General features: G+C 36.4%; 2 protein-coding genes and 1 long non-coding RNA gene across 3 annotated transcripts; 1 reads left to right on the forward strand and 2 right to left on the reverse strand.

The window, feature by feature from the left end:
* Window positions 1-348: 348 nt before the first annotated feature.
* Window positions 349-11,102, reverse strand: LOC131525965 (uncharacterized). Its single transcript, XR_009267335.1, has 3 exons — window positions 10,974-11,102; window positions 1,208-1,254; window positions 349-867 (listed from the first exon to the last, which is right to left on the reverse strand). It is a non-coding gene; the product is annotated as an uncharacterized LOC131525965 (long non-coding RNA).
* On the forward strand, window positions 3,716-8,047 carry irx4b (iroquois homeobox 4b). The gene is made up of 5 exons (XM_058753988.1): window positions 3,716-4,210; window positions 5,447-5,686; window positions 5,830-5,942; window positions 6,058-6,377; window positions 7,016-8,047. The coding sequence occupies exons 1-5, from the start codon at window positions 4,166-4,168 to the stop codon at window positions 7,618-7,620; spliced, it is 1,323 nt and encodes a 440-aa protein (XP_058609971.1). The 5' UTR covers window positions 3,716-4,165; the 3' UTR covers window positions 7,621-8,047.
* A 1,485-nt stretch (window positions 11,103-12,587) lies between the features above and the next one.
* Window positions 12,588-15,055, reverse strand: ndufs6 (NADH:ubiquinone oxidoreductase subunit S6). Its single transcript, XM_058752623.1, has 4 exons — window positions 14,850-15,055; window positions 14,588-14,641; window positions 13,275-13,397; window positions 12,588-12,751 (listed from the first exon to the last, which is right to left on the reverse strand). Exons 1-4 carry the CDS (start codon window positions 14,991-14,993, stop codon window positions 12,683-12,685), a joined length of 390 nt encoding a protein of 129 aa, XP_058608606.1. The 5' UTR covers window positions 14,994-15,055; the 3' UTR covers window positions 12,588-12,682.
* Between the last annotated feature and the right edge of the window lie 1,594 nt (window positions 15,056-16,649).

Below are 16,649 nucleotides of genomic sequence, written 5' to 3' on the forward strand. Positions count from 1 at the left end.
ATTCAGTATTATAACAGAGAGAGCGAGCACTTCAGGATGAGCCGAATCATTAGGATGAGTTAGATTTTCCAGCACTACATATGAGAAAGAGTGAAGGATGTTTATGATGAACAGATTCACTTGAACGAATCAGACTTTCCAGCTCTACACATGAGAGTGAACCATTTATGATGAATCAATTTGCTAGAATGAATCAAACTTTCCAGCCCTGTAAAAGAGAGAGACACATTTATGATGAACTTATTTACTAGAATGAATCAGATTTTCCAGCACTACATATGAGAGAGAGCCATTTAGGATGAACTGATTCAGTAAAACGAATTAAACTTTTCATACTTTCCAGCCCGACATAACAAAGAGAGACACATTTATAATGAACTGATTCACTAGAACGAATCAGACTTTCCAGCTCTGGATATGAGAGAGAGCCATTTAGGATGAACTGATTCAGTAAAACGAATTAAACTTTTCAGCACTACATAATATAGAAAGCTGATTATGATGAACCGATTCTCTAAAATTAATTGAACTTTCCAGCGCTACATATAAGAGAGAGCCATTTATAGCAAACCGATTTACTAAAATAAATTTTACTTTCCATTGTTTGGGATGATGGAAATCGCTAAAAAGAGTAGCAGCATTCTTGTTACTGGAAAAGCTACTCTAAAACAACACTTTCCATGTTCAGATGTTTTGTGTATTGAACTTAACTAAGAAGTTTAGAAATGCAAAAGTCCTCTGTTGATCTCACAAAAGACCTCTTAGATGTTACAGCACTTGCAGCTCTATGAGGTTTCCATGCCGAACTGTGCTTAGACCCCAGCAATAAGTGGAGTTCTTCCTGCTTGTGTCTGTCAGAGAGGGTTCCTGTGTAGAGAGGGAATGAAGTGTCAGAGATCGCTTGACAGTGGTCCCCAAGGTGCAGCTCTTCAGGGCTAAAGTGTGTGAGAAGAGAGTCAACTCCCACTCCATTTCCTGTCCTCCCCCTCCAACCCTCCATTTTCTGCCTGGATGAACCAATAGTCTGCCTGAGAGCATGCAGTAGGTCCCACCTGGACCATCCGGACCAAAAAAAGCACAAGAGCGATAGAGACAGAGATAGAGAAGGGAAAGAGGAAAGGTTTTAGAAACTGCTAAGTGTTTTAAAAACTGAAAGATGGAAAGGAAGTGGTCGGAGGTTGAAGGTTAATTGTATGGAGATTCATACCTTTCTTGTTTTGAAGGTAAGTCAGTTTTACACAGCTGTCACCGTCCCTGGAGACCGAAGAAAGAGTGTTCACTCACATGAATGACATTTAATTTGTTTCATGAAAAGAGAAGAGTGCTCATATATTGAACAAGCACTGTTGTCTGCAGTGTGTTGGAGTTTGGAATGGAAATAAAGCTTTTGCTCATGTGCTGCTTCTCCAGTCCAACAAAAAAACCTGTCAGTCAAAGGACTGGCAATTTGTATTTGCCTGTAACAATGAATGATGGTCTCTTCATCTATGTAAACACATCCGTCTCCACACATTCATCTTCCACTGCCTCAATCATTGAGACAAACATTTCAGTAGATTATGATGTAACTCTATCAAGCAGCTGTCCATCCGGGAGCTCCATTTAAATGCCTGCAGTGCTCGGACGTCCCACAGTCTGTTAGTTTCATTCTGATCTACATCAGACGGGGACATCAGAGAGATCCAAACATGTTTTGTCAATTCACTGTCCTTCTTGTGGTTGTAGATTTTGAAATGAAGATTTTCTTGGAAGTAAATATCTATAGTAATATATTTTTTAATAAAATATTTTGTTATATTTTTGGAGTCGTTACCAGTATTACAACTAAAAGATATTACATATTTGCCTATATGCATCTAATATGAGCTCAGCATTCAGTCTAGTATGTTATTATCGCTAAAATATTTAATGAATTTTCCAATATTGTTTTGTTTAGTTGTTGCTTGCTTTCTCTTGGGTTGGAAATTCTTTCTTTCTTTATCCATTACTGAGAAAAGCCAGAACATAAAATAAATGAAAGTTGATTCACAATCATGTAAAACATACAATAAACTGGTTCACTGGATGCAGAAACAAATAAGTTGTCATGACTTTTTTACACGGATGCTGCACCGCAATATTGTAATCAATTGTGTTACATGTGCTGCGAGTCCGAACAATGAATTAGGTGGTTACAGTGCTTTCAAACTGGGGATGTCTTTCAATCTCTAATGAAAAGACTTCTGGACCGCAGGAACAAAGTGTTAAGTAAATGCACTGCTCATGCATTATACATACTAAATGAACTCTGGCAGGCCAAACCTCTCAGCCACTATAAAGAGTCCAGGAGGGGCTGAGAGACACATTTAAGGTACTGTTTGTGATAAAGGATTGATTGATGTCCAAAAATATATATACAGGTTCAAAATGTGACTCTTCTGCAACTGTATCTTCACAGTGTCACTTTTTGATTTGTCTTTAAAAAGACTTGTTAAATGAAGAAGATCTTTACCAAAAGAGAATAAATGCATCCCTAAGAACAGACCTCCACCAACCTGTCCAGTAAGGAACTAGCCATTAAAATGTTTTGTTATTGTTGTTTTTGTCTGGTTGATTCAGACAGAATTCATATTTTTAAGGTTACCAGACAAAACATGTTTTTCATCGTTCATTTTACAGTGTCCATGTTATACACGTTACATGTATGTCCTCCCTTTGTCAGCGTGGGTTTACTCTGGGTGCTCCGGCTTCCTCCCACAGCCCAAAGACATGCAGGTTAGGTGAACTGAACATTCTAAATTGTCCTTCTCCCAACTTGTGTGTAAAACAGACTTGTGTATGGATTAACTGGTTCTCGCCATGAATATAGCCATAGATGCTGGAATGGCATTAAGAAGAAAACAAACAAACAAACAAACAAACAAACAAACAAACATGTACTTACTATAATATTAACAGTAAATTAGGCATACTTAGATGCAATAACCCTAAACCAAATCCTAATCCTAAGTATGCTGTTAATTACTATTACTCTTACTACCTAATCACTGTAACAAGGACACTTTAAAATAAAGGGTTGTTCTCATCCTTATATTTAAATGGAAGTCAATTCTAATTAAAGAACACATAAATATTGTTTTAAGTAACACAGCTTTGAAATAGAAGATAAAGGTTCTCAGGTTTTTTTTTTTTAATGTGTTTTTAAATCTGTGGAAACACATTATTTGGTTTTGAGAATACTCCATCCTGAGATGACTCATGAATCTCTTTGCTATTAAAAGTTAAAATAATAATAATGATAATATTACCAAACATTTCCACATGTCTCACTGCCTATTTAAGTCTTTAATATTTGCTCATATTTTCACTATAATTTATAATTTTTTTTGTTTGTTTGTTTGTTTGTTTTTGTTTTTTTACATCCACAACAAAAGTTACTGTAATTACCAAGTCTGTTATTGTTTATGTAAGCCATAATTTACACAGCACTGTGCTATGGCCTTGGTTTTTTTGATAGATATCGATCTAAAACTGTGATTTTTTTCTGTAGAGCTATAATTCAAGAGATTTTTTTCTTCAACCAATTCAATGTTATTTAATGGTACAAAAGTGTTTGATAACTACATAGAAAGGCAATTATGATAATCGTTTCTGGGCGGTCATCAATCATGTGCGATCGAGCTGTCTGTGCGCTGGAGTCAGATGTGTGATTGGCTGCTGGCGGGCAGGGAAACCGAACACGTCCTCATTAATGTGAGCGAGACCCCGCGGGCTCCTCGAGAGGACACAAGCGCATCGTTTGACTCTGAAGTTACACAGCGGCTATAGAAAGTGTTCCGCTCTGTGAACAACAACTTTTGGCGTGATTCGCGACAATTCACGTTTGTTATCTGGACCTTTAAATCTGACGCTGTGACGTCAGCGTCACCGGTGTTTAAAACAACTTGCAACTGAGCCGACGTTTGTTATGATTTTTTTTTTTTACTTGAACTACAACGCTGCACCACGCTGAATCTGTGTCGTACTGCACCTTTTTTTTTTTTTTTTTTTTTGCTATTATTATTGTTGGTTTGTATAAGAGACGAGCTGAAACAAGAACGGGACGTTTATCTCCAGTTAATGGAAGATTTTGGTGATGAACTGATGACCCGCAGCGGGACTGCAGCTTCCTCCGGGCTGGACAATCATGTCATTTACACAGTTTGGCTATTCATATCCTGCAGCACCACAGGTAACTTTTTTTTTTTAACAGTTCCACACTTCACTTTACGATGCCAGATGTTAATATGATTAATTGTGAATGGTCTAGCCTATATTAATTAAATGCAATTGAGTGATTCTTCAATTAGGGGAAGTGTTCTGACCTGGTGATTTTAAAGTAAATCATTTAATATTTTTTCATAAAGATTACAATAGCTATACATTTTTATGCTGTCTTTTTAATTATTGTTATTTTTTAAATACATTTTACTTACTTTTTAGTGTTGAAAGCTTACACCTGCCAGAACTGATATATTTTGGACTTGTCCTTCACTTAGCTCTGTTAACTTTACCTTTATAATGAATTTATAATAAAGTGTTAAAATCAGGGAAATTCAGAGACATTTTATTTTTGACCTTCCCTATATGAACTATATATCATTTTAGAATTTATATATTTTTCTTGAATTTTGATTTTTGAATTTTGAAAATGATCACTGTCCCCCTGCTGTAACTTTTTATTATTATTATTATTATTATTTTTTAAGATTTTCATATTTTTATATATATCTCTTTATGATGAAAATGAGATGTGACATGGAGGCATATTTTTTGCCAGTACAGCAGAATGACAGATTTGAAGATTATAAATATAGCCTAATTCATTCAGAGTTTGAATGATTGAATATCTTAGCTTTAGTACTACCATTCATTACCAAACTTATCATCAATAATGTACAGTATTTGACATCTTAATTTATAAACTATATCAATTTTGTTTCTTTAATAATTTTTGAAATACTTTTAATAAATAAATTATTAAATTCACGGCTAGCTAACATGTTAACTTGGCTAGTCTAAGACATTTGTCAAAAAAGATAAAAATGTCATTACTATCCTAGATCATTACCCTGAATATTGAATTCCACACCATCTCACATCATTCCAAAATTGACGTCAAGGCCATGATCAAATGTTTATTCCATGATTTGTGATAAATATATTGTAGTGTCCTTTTAAAAAATGTAATGTAGTCAAAAGTGTCCCTAATTGAAGAATCACCAAAATGCAATGTTACATTAACTCTGTAACATCGAATCAAAATATTTTTTGTCGTAAACTTCTTACTTCTAACTAATTTGACTCGTGTAACTGTAAATGGGGATAGCACTGCTCTTTTAACTCATTCTCAAGTCAATAAAACTCTAAATGCAGAAATAGCTGTGAAAACTGTTCTGCTAAACAGTCTTTGTCATTTCTTTGGCAGCTTTTAATGTCTTCTAACGCTCTGAGCACCTGCTATGAGTCTAGTGGTTCACTGCTGGACTCTGGAGTGGCAGCTTCTCCTCAAAACTCGCTTTATTGCCCGGTATATGAAAGTAGGCTTGTGGCCTCCAGCCGGCATGACCTGATCCCTACTGCTGTCTATGGCAACTCCTGCTCAAAGAGTCATGGTTATGATACCTGCAGCACTTATGGTCCAGATTCAACCTCATATTATCCACTGGTATGCATTTCATTGGTTTGTTTTAATAACAATATATAATATTCCTTAGGGGGTGCATTACCTGCACTGTCCAGAAAGTTTTCCCATTCATTGGTACAGATCATCACTGAGCTCTTTTGTAATTATTTAACTTTTCATATTAGGGTAAACTCAGTGAGAAAGATGGCGTAGCAACAGGACATTCAAGAGTCACCCAAAGCTCTGCATACTACCCTTACGACTACCCAATTGGACAGTACCAGTATGACAGATATGGGTAAGAATGATCACCCCTTTATTGTTATTCTGGTTGCATCAATGGGCTATTTTTTTCACAATAGCAATTCTGCATCCAACTTTTAATTAAACAGACTACTTGTCATGCTATTTAGGTATGGATCTGTAGATGTGGGCACAAGAAGAAAAAATGCTACCAGAGAAACCACCAGCACACTGAAAGCATGGCTGCAGGAGCATAAAAAGAACCCGTATCCCACCAAGGGCGAGAAGATCATGCTGGCCATCATCACAAAGATGACCCTTACGCAGGTGTCCACCTGGTTTGCCAATGCACGGCGAAGACTCAAGAAGGAAAACAAGATGACGTGGTCACCACGCAACAAGACCTCAGATGAGAAAGAGTGCGATGATGACCAAGAAGATATGGACGAATCGCAGGGGGAGCCAATAAAAACCGAACAAGTATTCAATGGTTTGTTGAAAGCTTTTTGATGTGACTCTTGGTTTGAATTGCAGATAGGTTATTGTTCATATAGCCTATAGAGCTACACAGAACTTAAGCAAATTGTTGTTGATTCCACAATTGCCAAATGCCACTTCTGTATACGCTGCAGTTACAGTTTGACATTTCAGGCCCGTTCACACCAAGAACGATAACCTTTTTTAATGCTCTATTATCAACAAATAACATGTACAAGAACATAGGCCTAACACGAGAACGTTTCAAAGACAAATCAACACAATGGCAACAATGAAGAAGAAAGAAAGAATGATAACTATAAAGACAACAACTCTATTAGCGTCCTCACGAGCGCACGATAACGTTCTGTTTTTTATAAGCACACTGTCTGCCGCTTTAAATGCTCGAGCTCTTCAGAGTAGAATTAATTCTGATTGGCTGTCAATGTTTCAATCACTCATCGGCTGGAAAATAAAGTTCTGAATGTGATTCCTCGTCGTGTCGTGGCTCGTGAACTTCCCTATTTTCATAGAGTGCACGATTATTAAAACTTTATAATTATAACGTTACCGTCCTTTGTGTGAACGAACTTTTAACGTTATATTGTTTTATACATGTTTTTATATTCTGTTTAAATATTTGTTTCAAAGCTCCAGACAACCACGGAAAGGATGATGCGGATCAACTTCACAGCGATCTGGAAGATTTCGATCTAGTGGAGTCAGATGGCTCAGAGTGCGAATCGAAACCATCCTTTGTCATGCGCGCTCGTTCAGAGACCAGCGAATGCCCAGATAACCGCTTTAAAGAGGCTTTTCACGAATCCGAGCTCCCGACAGATGTCCATGAATTTAACGAAGACCGTTTAAGGCTTACCGCTGAAGACAACCAGACAGCGAAGTTCTACCTTCAACAAGGCCAAAAGACCATTGAGGCCAAGCCCAAAATCTGGTCGCTTGCACAGACTGCTACGTCTTTAAACCAAGCCGATTACTCATCATGCATGCATAAAGGAACTTCGTGCTCTTCTTCAAACTGTGACTCAGACTCAGACATAACAAAGAGGAAACAAGAGTCTCCAGTGGCCACTCTTAGAAACTGGGTTGACGGTGTGTTTCACGATCCTTTATTCAGGCACGCCGACTTAAACCAAACTTTCAGCAACTCCACAGATATATGGACTGAAGGCATTTCCTTGCAGAATAACTACCATGAACACTCAGGACCTATTACTGCTTCTCAACATACTTCATAACTGTGACACTGTGTTTTTAAGGGTTTTTTTCTTCTTCCATACTTTCTGGTTGCACCAAACTGAATAGTTAAGCTATCACAAAAGCCACACACTAGGTTTGGAATTTAATATTACTAATGTCTTAATTATTAGTTTCATTCTGTAAGCTGATGTCGTATAAGACTTCCCGAAAGTCCGATGAAGTTTATATTTAGAGCTTACTAACACAGCAACATAGATTTAGCAAGATTGGCACCTTTTCACTTAAGAAAGAAATCTGGTTCTGTCTGTGTTAAAGAAAGTGATCACTACTGTATAATAGCACGGTACACAGATTTCCCCCAATCTGAAGTCTCAGTTACTGATCTCACATCCCCAGAAATAAAGTCATTTTGTGGGAAAACCCCCCATGTTCGCTGTCCGTGGTGCTGAAATTCTCCTACAAGCACGTTGGCCACTAGGGTTGTTTTATTTGGTTGCATTTATTATTTGAATGAGGTTTTTCCAAGTGGAATCACACAACATGATTTTACATACATCAATTACTTGAACCCTTCAACACAATGTCCTTTAGCCCGGTAGGCTAGTTATAATCACTCAGTCGTGACAAATATAAATTCCTACTCAAGGGGTCTTACTGCTAAACTGTTAACTCAACGGTACTCCTAAAGTCATAGTCAGTGAAGCGTTGTTTTTCATTAAATGACTGATATGGCAAGCCATTTTAACAATTATCCCTTAAAACAAACTAGTATCTTATTTTTATGTTATTTAATATAATTAGAATTTTTACTAGTGCTTTTATTAGTAGGCTATTAGTTTTATTAGTATTTTTCATTACCAGTAAGTAATCCAGTATAGTGACTAGTGTATTTTTGTAATGCCACAAATAGGTACTTATAAGTATTAGATGCTTACCTATTAATGAGATATCAATCCTGATTGTTACAAGCAACATTTCTCATCACACTATTTACATTTAACTAATTGCTTTTTACTGACAAGTCAGAATGGCAAATTCATAGTTCTTGTAAAAATCTTATCAGTAAGATTTAAATGTTGCTATAAAAATTCAGTACACATCTAATAATTAGGCAATAATGAATATTCAGTGAGTAGTAAAATAAAAATGCAATAGACACCATCTATTTACATACTAAAGAATAAGTATTTAATGAATAGCTACTATAGGTACCAGAAACAGCTGGAATACATTAGCGGGAAGTGAAATCTGATCCACAGATCCCCAATTCAAATTGGAATAAATATTAGTGTTTAATGGTTAGTTACTGGTGCAACATGAGAAAATATAGTCATTAGATTACTTGTTAGTAATTAAAAACTACTAGTAGCAGCAAAGACATATAATAGTTCAAATGGCTTGCCATAATGTCAAACAAGGAATTGGTGCCATTTAGAGCCACTGGAGACATGAGCAAACTCGGCCTGTGCTAACTTTTTTAAAACCAACTAGGAAGAAAGACAAATTGCGTTTGACAGTCTAATCCTAACCCCTAGTGAAAGAAGTGAAGTAACTTATGATTTAACAAATCCTGAATGAAGTAGACAGATTGGCCTCTCAGTCTTTTTATCTTTGATTATTTGAAATCCCCATGGTCCAGATAACTGGCACAGACAATGATGCTACTCCATCATTAAATGTATTCGGCAGAATATTTTCTAGGGGAAAAATTGTCTCGAGTCGATTTATCAAGATAGAATATAGGTATAAAATATGTAGCCACGGAAACTTATAAAACATTTATTTGCATTAATGGCTTATTTGACATTTTTAAAGAGTGCAGGTTTTAGCAGAATCAATAAACCATCCGTGTATATTCCGCATAACTCTAAAATCTCGTTAAAGTTTCGGCGATCGGCTGTTGTGTGTTAATTGCGCGCTTGAAAATTGCCTCGATATATTTATTTTTTGTTCATTCTTTCCAGCTTGAAACTCGGGATGATGATGATAAAGTATTCATTAGAACAGAGGAGAAACCTGCCACAACCTTGTATGGGATTAACGATTTTAAACTGAATTATTCAAGACGAATTCATCCGAGAATTCCTTTCTTTTTCGGCTTTATAAATAACTTACATTCAATGTAATAAATAATGACACCCAGGCGTTCAGTACAGAAACTTGCTGCACACCACAGAAGTGGGAAATCCCATTTTCATAATTCAATTAGTCTGTTGGTGAGATATTAAGATTTTTTTTGTTTTGTTTTTTAATATGTTAACCACTTCATCCCCCAGCAATCGTTGTAGGCTACTAGTTGTTTTATATTCTCAATCCAATGAAAGCAATCTTTTCTGAAGAAACAGAATGTTATTACACTTTTGGGGACAAATTAAAACCTTAAACTTTCTTAAGTTAAACTAATTATTTCAGAGGTAACTGAACTTCCAGCTTAGTTGGAATCGCAACCAATTTTACCGTGCACTCCAAGCATATGCAATTACGTCCCGTTAGTTATTCACTATTTGGATGACAAGATTGGGATGTGTTAATATTTTGTGTTAAACACAGGGGATCAAGTGAAACACAAGCATTGCAAGCTGTAAACATCATGGTGTCAGAGGTCTGCAAAAGCACCAGATCAGAAGAACAGCTTATTTATTAGTGTTTTGTCTCATTCAGAGCCATTATGTTACAACAGCAAAACAATAGGATAACATCATAAACGCGCTTTAAAGTTCTCTAAAAGTTCATAAACAACAGGTTTTCTTTCATTTGGTGGATCTCAGTCCTAAATCTTAAGTGCGCACACACATAAACTCTTTTGTGGCAATAGTTGGAAGAGTCTGTACTAGCTTTGAGAAACATGACACAGTCTCCTGAGTAAAGGTCACGACTCTAGTACATGGGGCAGAAGGGAATTAGTGCAGACAATTAGGTGAAGTTAGCGGTCATATCACAGAGCACTACAGTTTCTTTTTGACAGTTTGGAAGAGTAGCCTAATTATAAAGAAAAGCAGCCAATCCATTCGTAGGGGGAAAATATTCAAAATATTCAAAAGGCAAGTTCACACCAAAAACTAGAACTATATTAGTGTCCACACCACACCAACGTTCAGCTCAGGCTGCTTTAAACTTTCGCGCGCTTTGAAGTGGATTCTGATTGGCTGTCAATGGTTTTATCGTTCCTCAGCTGGAAACAAAAACGTTCTGAAAGTGATTCAAACGATTCTGTTATGTTATTTAATTCCAAATTAAGATTTGATCAAACAAAGCATGATTTGTATCAAGGGTGAAATGTGGGTTTAAATGGAATAAAAGAACAGTTATGTTGCTGTGGAAAGAAATGGTGGTCACATTGAAATGTCAAACAGTGTTTGCGGAGCAATTTAAACCGTGAAAGAAGAAAAACCTGCAACATCCTTCTGTATCTCTGCTGGCTCCATTTTAGCTTCATGAATAATAGAGAGCACTTTTCTATGCAGCACAATTCATGCTCAGTTTCACTCCAAGATTTTGCTCAGAGCAATGTTTAAACTAGCCAACCACCTGCAATTTAGACGCCTCCTGATAAAGAGGAAAATCCACAGCCCTTAACAATGAAGCCTTCCCCTTACCTATCACACATATTGGACAGGACACAGCGCAGATGAGGGTTAATTGGCATCACGCTGTCTCTTGCCTTCTGTCACCAGTCCCAATTATAGCAGCATGGCTGCCTTTCTCTCAACCTGAGGGGCCTCCAGCCGGAAAACTCAGTTCCACTGCATGCACCACTAGAGACCGGGCTTCCTCCACACTGCCACAAGGCCAATTTGGCATGGCCGTGCCGGCAGAGAATACTCTTGATGAAATATATATATGATCTTCCTCAAACATGTATTGTTCCGCACTAGTGTTTCTTATCAGACTAAATCCCCCTTGACATTCTCCAAACTTAGCAGGGACGAGACAGGAACGTAGCTCACCAGTGCTTAAAGATGCAGGTTGCTCTGTTCTTTTACCCTTTGCTCCTTTTCATGTCATCCTGCCTAGAAGTGCTTCAGAAACATTGCTGAAAGTAAAGTGAACACTGTAGGTTATCTATCCTATAGAGTCAGTCGGAGTAGGAAAATGTCAATTTGTGTAAGCGAGCCTGTAGCTGACTGGTCTTTTAAGGTCTTCTTTCAGAGCAAGAGGACCAGAGTTTCTGATTATACACGAGACATGTCAGATCATTTAGGGCACATATGTGTTACCTTCTCTCAAGGTATTGCATATATGCTCTCACATATAAACTGACTGAACGAGAACCGAAAGAACCTTTTGTAGAATTACTAACTCAAGTTATAAATATGAATTCTTCATGCTAAGAAAACAATATATTGTAGGCTAATATCTGTCTACTCAAAGGTTCTTTCTCAGCTTAAAAAAACAACAAAAAAAACAACAACAACTAAAACCAGCCCAAGCTGGTTAGATGGTCCTAGCTGGTTTTAGCTGGTCTCGCAGCCTGACCATCTAAAAAAGCGGTAAAAACCCCTCTAAAACCAGCCTGCAAACCAGCTATGACTAGCTTATGCTGGTTTAAGCTGTTTTTTTTCAGCATGCCAAAAATGGTTCTTCTTCCATCTCTAGCTATATGAGTTATAAAAATGATTTCTCAAAGTAGTTAAAACAATTATATATACACATATATGTATATATGACTTGAGTATGTTTTACACATTTAATTTAATTCACATTTAATTCAGTGTTGCTTGCTGTTTCTTTGTAATTATTTGTTAAATCTACCAGCAATTTCTGAGTAGAAATTGATGGTGAAGTAAATCTTAAACCAAACATATTTTAATGCAAAAGGTAACATCAAAAACATATGTAAATATGTAAAAAAAGACCATGTGCGCCCTCTGTCTGTCAATGCTGGAATAAACCATGTGCTTATCTACACTGAAATCACTTATAGAGCATGATATAGCACCCTTGAGACACTTGCTTGGAAAAGTGCAAAAGACACCAAAAAACAAAGAACTAAAAACCATGACAATTTTAATTTATAGTAATATTTTATTGTACAGAGAATAGAATTAGATATCTTTAAAGGTGAATAATGAATAGCCCAAACAGACAAAAGACAGTTCTTTAGTGATGATGTTTCTGCTTAAACTGGAGCCCACAGTATCCACACGTGCCAACTTTGGTTTCCTTGTCCTGTGAAAAGGTTGAATTAATTAATGCATGATGCTATAATATATAAACACGTAGTCAAGTAGACAGACATGTTTCTACACGTTTGATTAGATCAACTGAATCAAGCACTTCAATAATGTCAAGAGATTGTTGAACCATGCTTTATGCCAGGGGTGTCCAAACCTGTTCCTGCAGAGAGACAGTCCTTCACACACCTCAACCAGCTAATCGAGGTCTTCAGATTCACTAGAAACTTCCATGCAAGTGTGTTGGAGCTGTTTGCCTTTTAGAAACAGGATTGGACACCCCTGCTTTAGGCAGTATAGAAGGGTTTGGGGCTTCGATGGTCACTTCAACAAAACAATTTTACCATTTATGATCATCATTATTTTTGAAAACTTTGTTAATTTATTTGGGATGCTTCCTGGAATTAAAACCCAATGGGAAATATTTTCCTTATTATGAATTTCTACTGCTGTGTTATAAGGTAACTTTCTCATCCATTCACTTTTAGAAACTGTTCTTAAATAGAAGACTTGTTTACCAAGTTGATGTAAACTTTGGGGTGGCCGAGAGCCCCTCCGCCTCCATCACAGGACACCACTCTGGACTCTATCTGTGTCACTGGTTCCTCAGCAACCAAGTTGATTGCAAAGTTCTCATTCACCTGTATCAAAGATTACAAGACCCATGAGTGAACAAGCTATGATAATATTTTATATTAGTTTATATAATGTTATCTTCAGTGCTGGGCAGTAACTAGGCCTGTCACGATAACAACTTTTTGTTGTGCGATATATTGCCCCAGCAATAATTGCAATAGGCGATATTATTGTCATTTCAAGAGCATTTTATTCCACTGAATATATAATAATAATTTAACAGCATAATAATGCAAGAAGGCCTATACACTTTCAAATAAGAACATTTAGATCATGGAAATTAAGTATCAAAATATTAGATACCTTAAAAAAATTTGAATAAATAGTGACCATGACATGTACAAGAAGCTGCAAAAGACACAAGTGGAATGCAAAAATACATGGTGACATTCATTTTTATGTAAATATAATGGGAAATATATTGCATCACCAAAAATTATTGTGGTCATGTACATATACTGTGCGATAAGTCAATATATTGATTATTGCGACAGGCCTAGCAGTAACTAGTTACGGTAATATTACTTTTTGCAATAACTTTTCATAATTTTCACAACTTGCACAGGCACATAAAGTCACCAGTGCAGCAGGCAAGCTTGGAATACGGAAAAGCTTACATTCAGTCATTACATTGATTTTGTCAGTATAAAAGATGATCTGAACACTGATATATAAGTTGTGGCATTACTTTACTCTGGCATTACACATACCGCTGATCCCGATATAAATGATATATATTTTTTTTAGAACTTATGATTTCTTTTGATAAAATACATCATGGTATATAATCGCATATGGGTAAGAGAGAAGTTAGAGCTACAATTAGCTTCAAGCTACACATGGCAATTAATGAGATTAATACAACACTTTTACTTAAATGTTACTATTAATCACCACTGAGTGTTTGTAATAACTTCTGACTGCGATCCAATGTGGATTTTGGTCAAAAGGCAACATATTAGAATAATTTTATGGGTAAGATATGGCTTTCACTTCTGTGGGGTGTGCAAGAAAAGTAATGTAACTATTAGCGTAACTACTGTTGCCAAAAAGTAATAAGTAATAATATTACTTTTGAAAGGAACTAGTAATGAGTAATATATAATTTTTTTTGAGTAACTAGCCCAACACTGGTTATCTTTAGAGTAATACAATGTTTAAATAATTTAGAGAGTCTGTAAATAGTTCCCTTTACCTCTTTTTGCCTAACGATGAATCTAGCTCTTCTCACATCATTTTCGTCGTAAACCTGCAACAAAAACAAGCAGTAAACGGATTCACTCCAGTTCATCGTGACACTGACAGAGGCACCAGCATCCTTCATCATTCAGCTGCCTCTAAATGCACAAATGACTGCAGTACTGTATTAATTCGGATTAATTCCACAACACCTGAGTGTCTATTCGCACAACAAATGCTAATAGAGATAAACAGACGTGCATTAAACTGTGCCTCACCTGTCCTGTGTGAGTAATTTTTTCTCCATAATTAGAAACTTGGACGCTGTATTGCTGGGTTGGAGCTGCAGATAACCTCAAGCCATTGAGCAAAGCCTTCGTATTTTTACCGAAGGACAAGATCCTTGGAAGGGAGGCTGCCATGTTTGCCCGTGATTATTACCCGACAGCCTTTGCTTTGCTGTATGTATGTATGTATGAAATGCGTCTCTGCTGGCCCCTGCTGGTCGAGAACGACTGAATTGATTTATATTTCCTTTATTTGTGCGTTCAAACAATTTACATTTACGGTAGATTATGCAGCTTTATTAAAACACCCATTCGTAATTTTATGTAACAGAACAGCCATCTATATACACAAGTTTGAGTAAAGGTTTCAGTGATTGTACTGCGCATGCGTGCCTTCTGACTTTCCTCAAAGTCATTACGTCACAGGAAGTCGACGTTTTTCCGTCGGTCTGAAGCATGTTGCCTTCAAATTGATGTTTTTGGATTAAATCATTTGCTTGTATACGCGTTTCAATTGGGATTTTTTTAGACAGGTATGCGATGCATTTTTGTCTGTATGTCTGACTGTAATCATAGTCTCGAAACGAATACATTTATATGCCGATGAAGATAATTTGTACAACTAACAGTTAGCTGGCGCTACAATAAGCATGCAGTTTGTATTTTTATATTGTAATGAAGCTTTCTACATAGACTCTCACTAAATTCATTTGATTGAAAATGAGATTAGTTCGTATTGTATTGTAGCATGTAGCTCTGAATACGAACTAAAAGGTCTGCAAATTAATTAAGATTGAAAAGTAATGCTAGTTGTGATCTAGCACTGATACCTTAGACATGGGACGAAATATTTAGATGTTATTAGTTTTTAAAATAACAGATTAATCAGGAATGAGCACCAGAATGTTATTAACGTTTAAATGTTTATTTATTATGTCGAAATGTTTTCTAAAACTGCACCAGTCCTCAGACAATAATTCAATACTATTATATAGATTAAAATAGGAAAATATTTTTAAAAATAAAATAGAAAATAAATGTATTATAAAGAAACAGTACTACTATATTTCAAGTTTTTCTAAACATTTTGAAGGTTTCATAGCGGTGCCAATTCACCATCAGCTATACTAGATATTACTTGTTTTTTTAAATGTTTACATATAGGCCTATACACACACACACACACACACATATATATATATATATATATACATGTGTGTATATATTTAACATTCATCCAGAAGGTAATTGTTTTCTATCACAACCATGATATTTATCATACATTATATTATTATTATATATTGTTATTTAATTTCCGTAATTTTTAGTAGATCATATAAGCAACTAGCAACACCTGGAAACAATATGGGTGCTGCATTTAATAGATGTCTGATATGCAAAAAAATACATATACACACACACACACACACATATATATATATTTATTTATATATTTATATTAGGGGACTTGTTTTTTTTTTCACTAGGTGTTGACACCATGGCACCGCTGCTGCTCCCCTGTTTTGTTGGTTCCTTGACTCGGCAGTTGGCCCAAGTTGCCAGATGTGCAGCTTTCGGCTCCTTACCCGCAGTAGGTGCACAGAGATGCATCTCCACCATCACAGCTGCAACAGCGCGATTCAGAGGAGTCGTCAACTCCGTGTACGAGCCACACACGGCATTGCTCTCACCGCTGCTTGGACGATGCCAGCAGCTCCTGTGTATTCAACCATCCGCTGGCATGAAGACTAAAACCGCTCTCAAAAGACGCTGTAAAGACTGCTTTTTCGT

This window comes from Onychostoma macrolepis, chromosome 19 (genome assembly GCF_012432095.1).
Source record: "Onychostoma macrolepis isolate SWU-2019 chromosome 19, ASM1243209v1, whole genome shotgun sequence".
NCBI classification, from domain to species: Eukaryota; Metazoa; Chordata; class Actinopteri; order Cypriniformes; family Cyprinidae; genus Onychostoma; species Onychostoma macrolepis.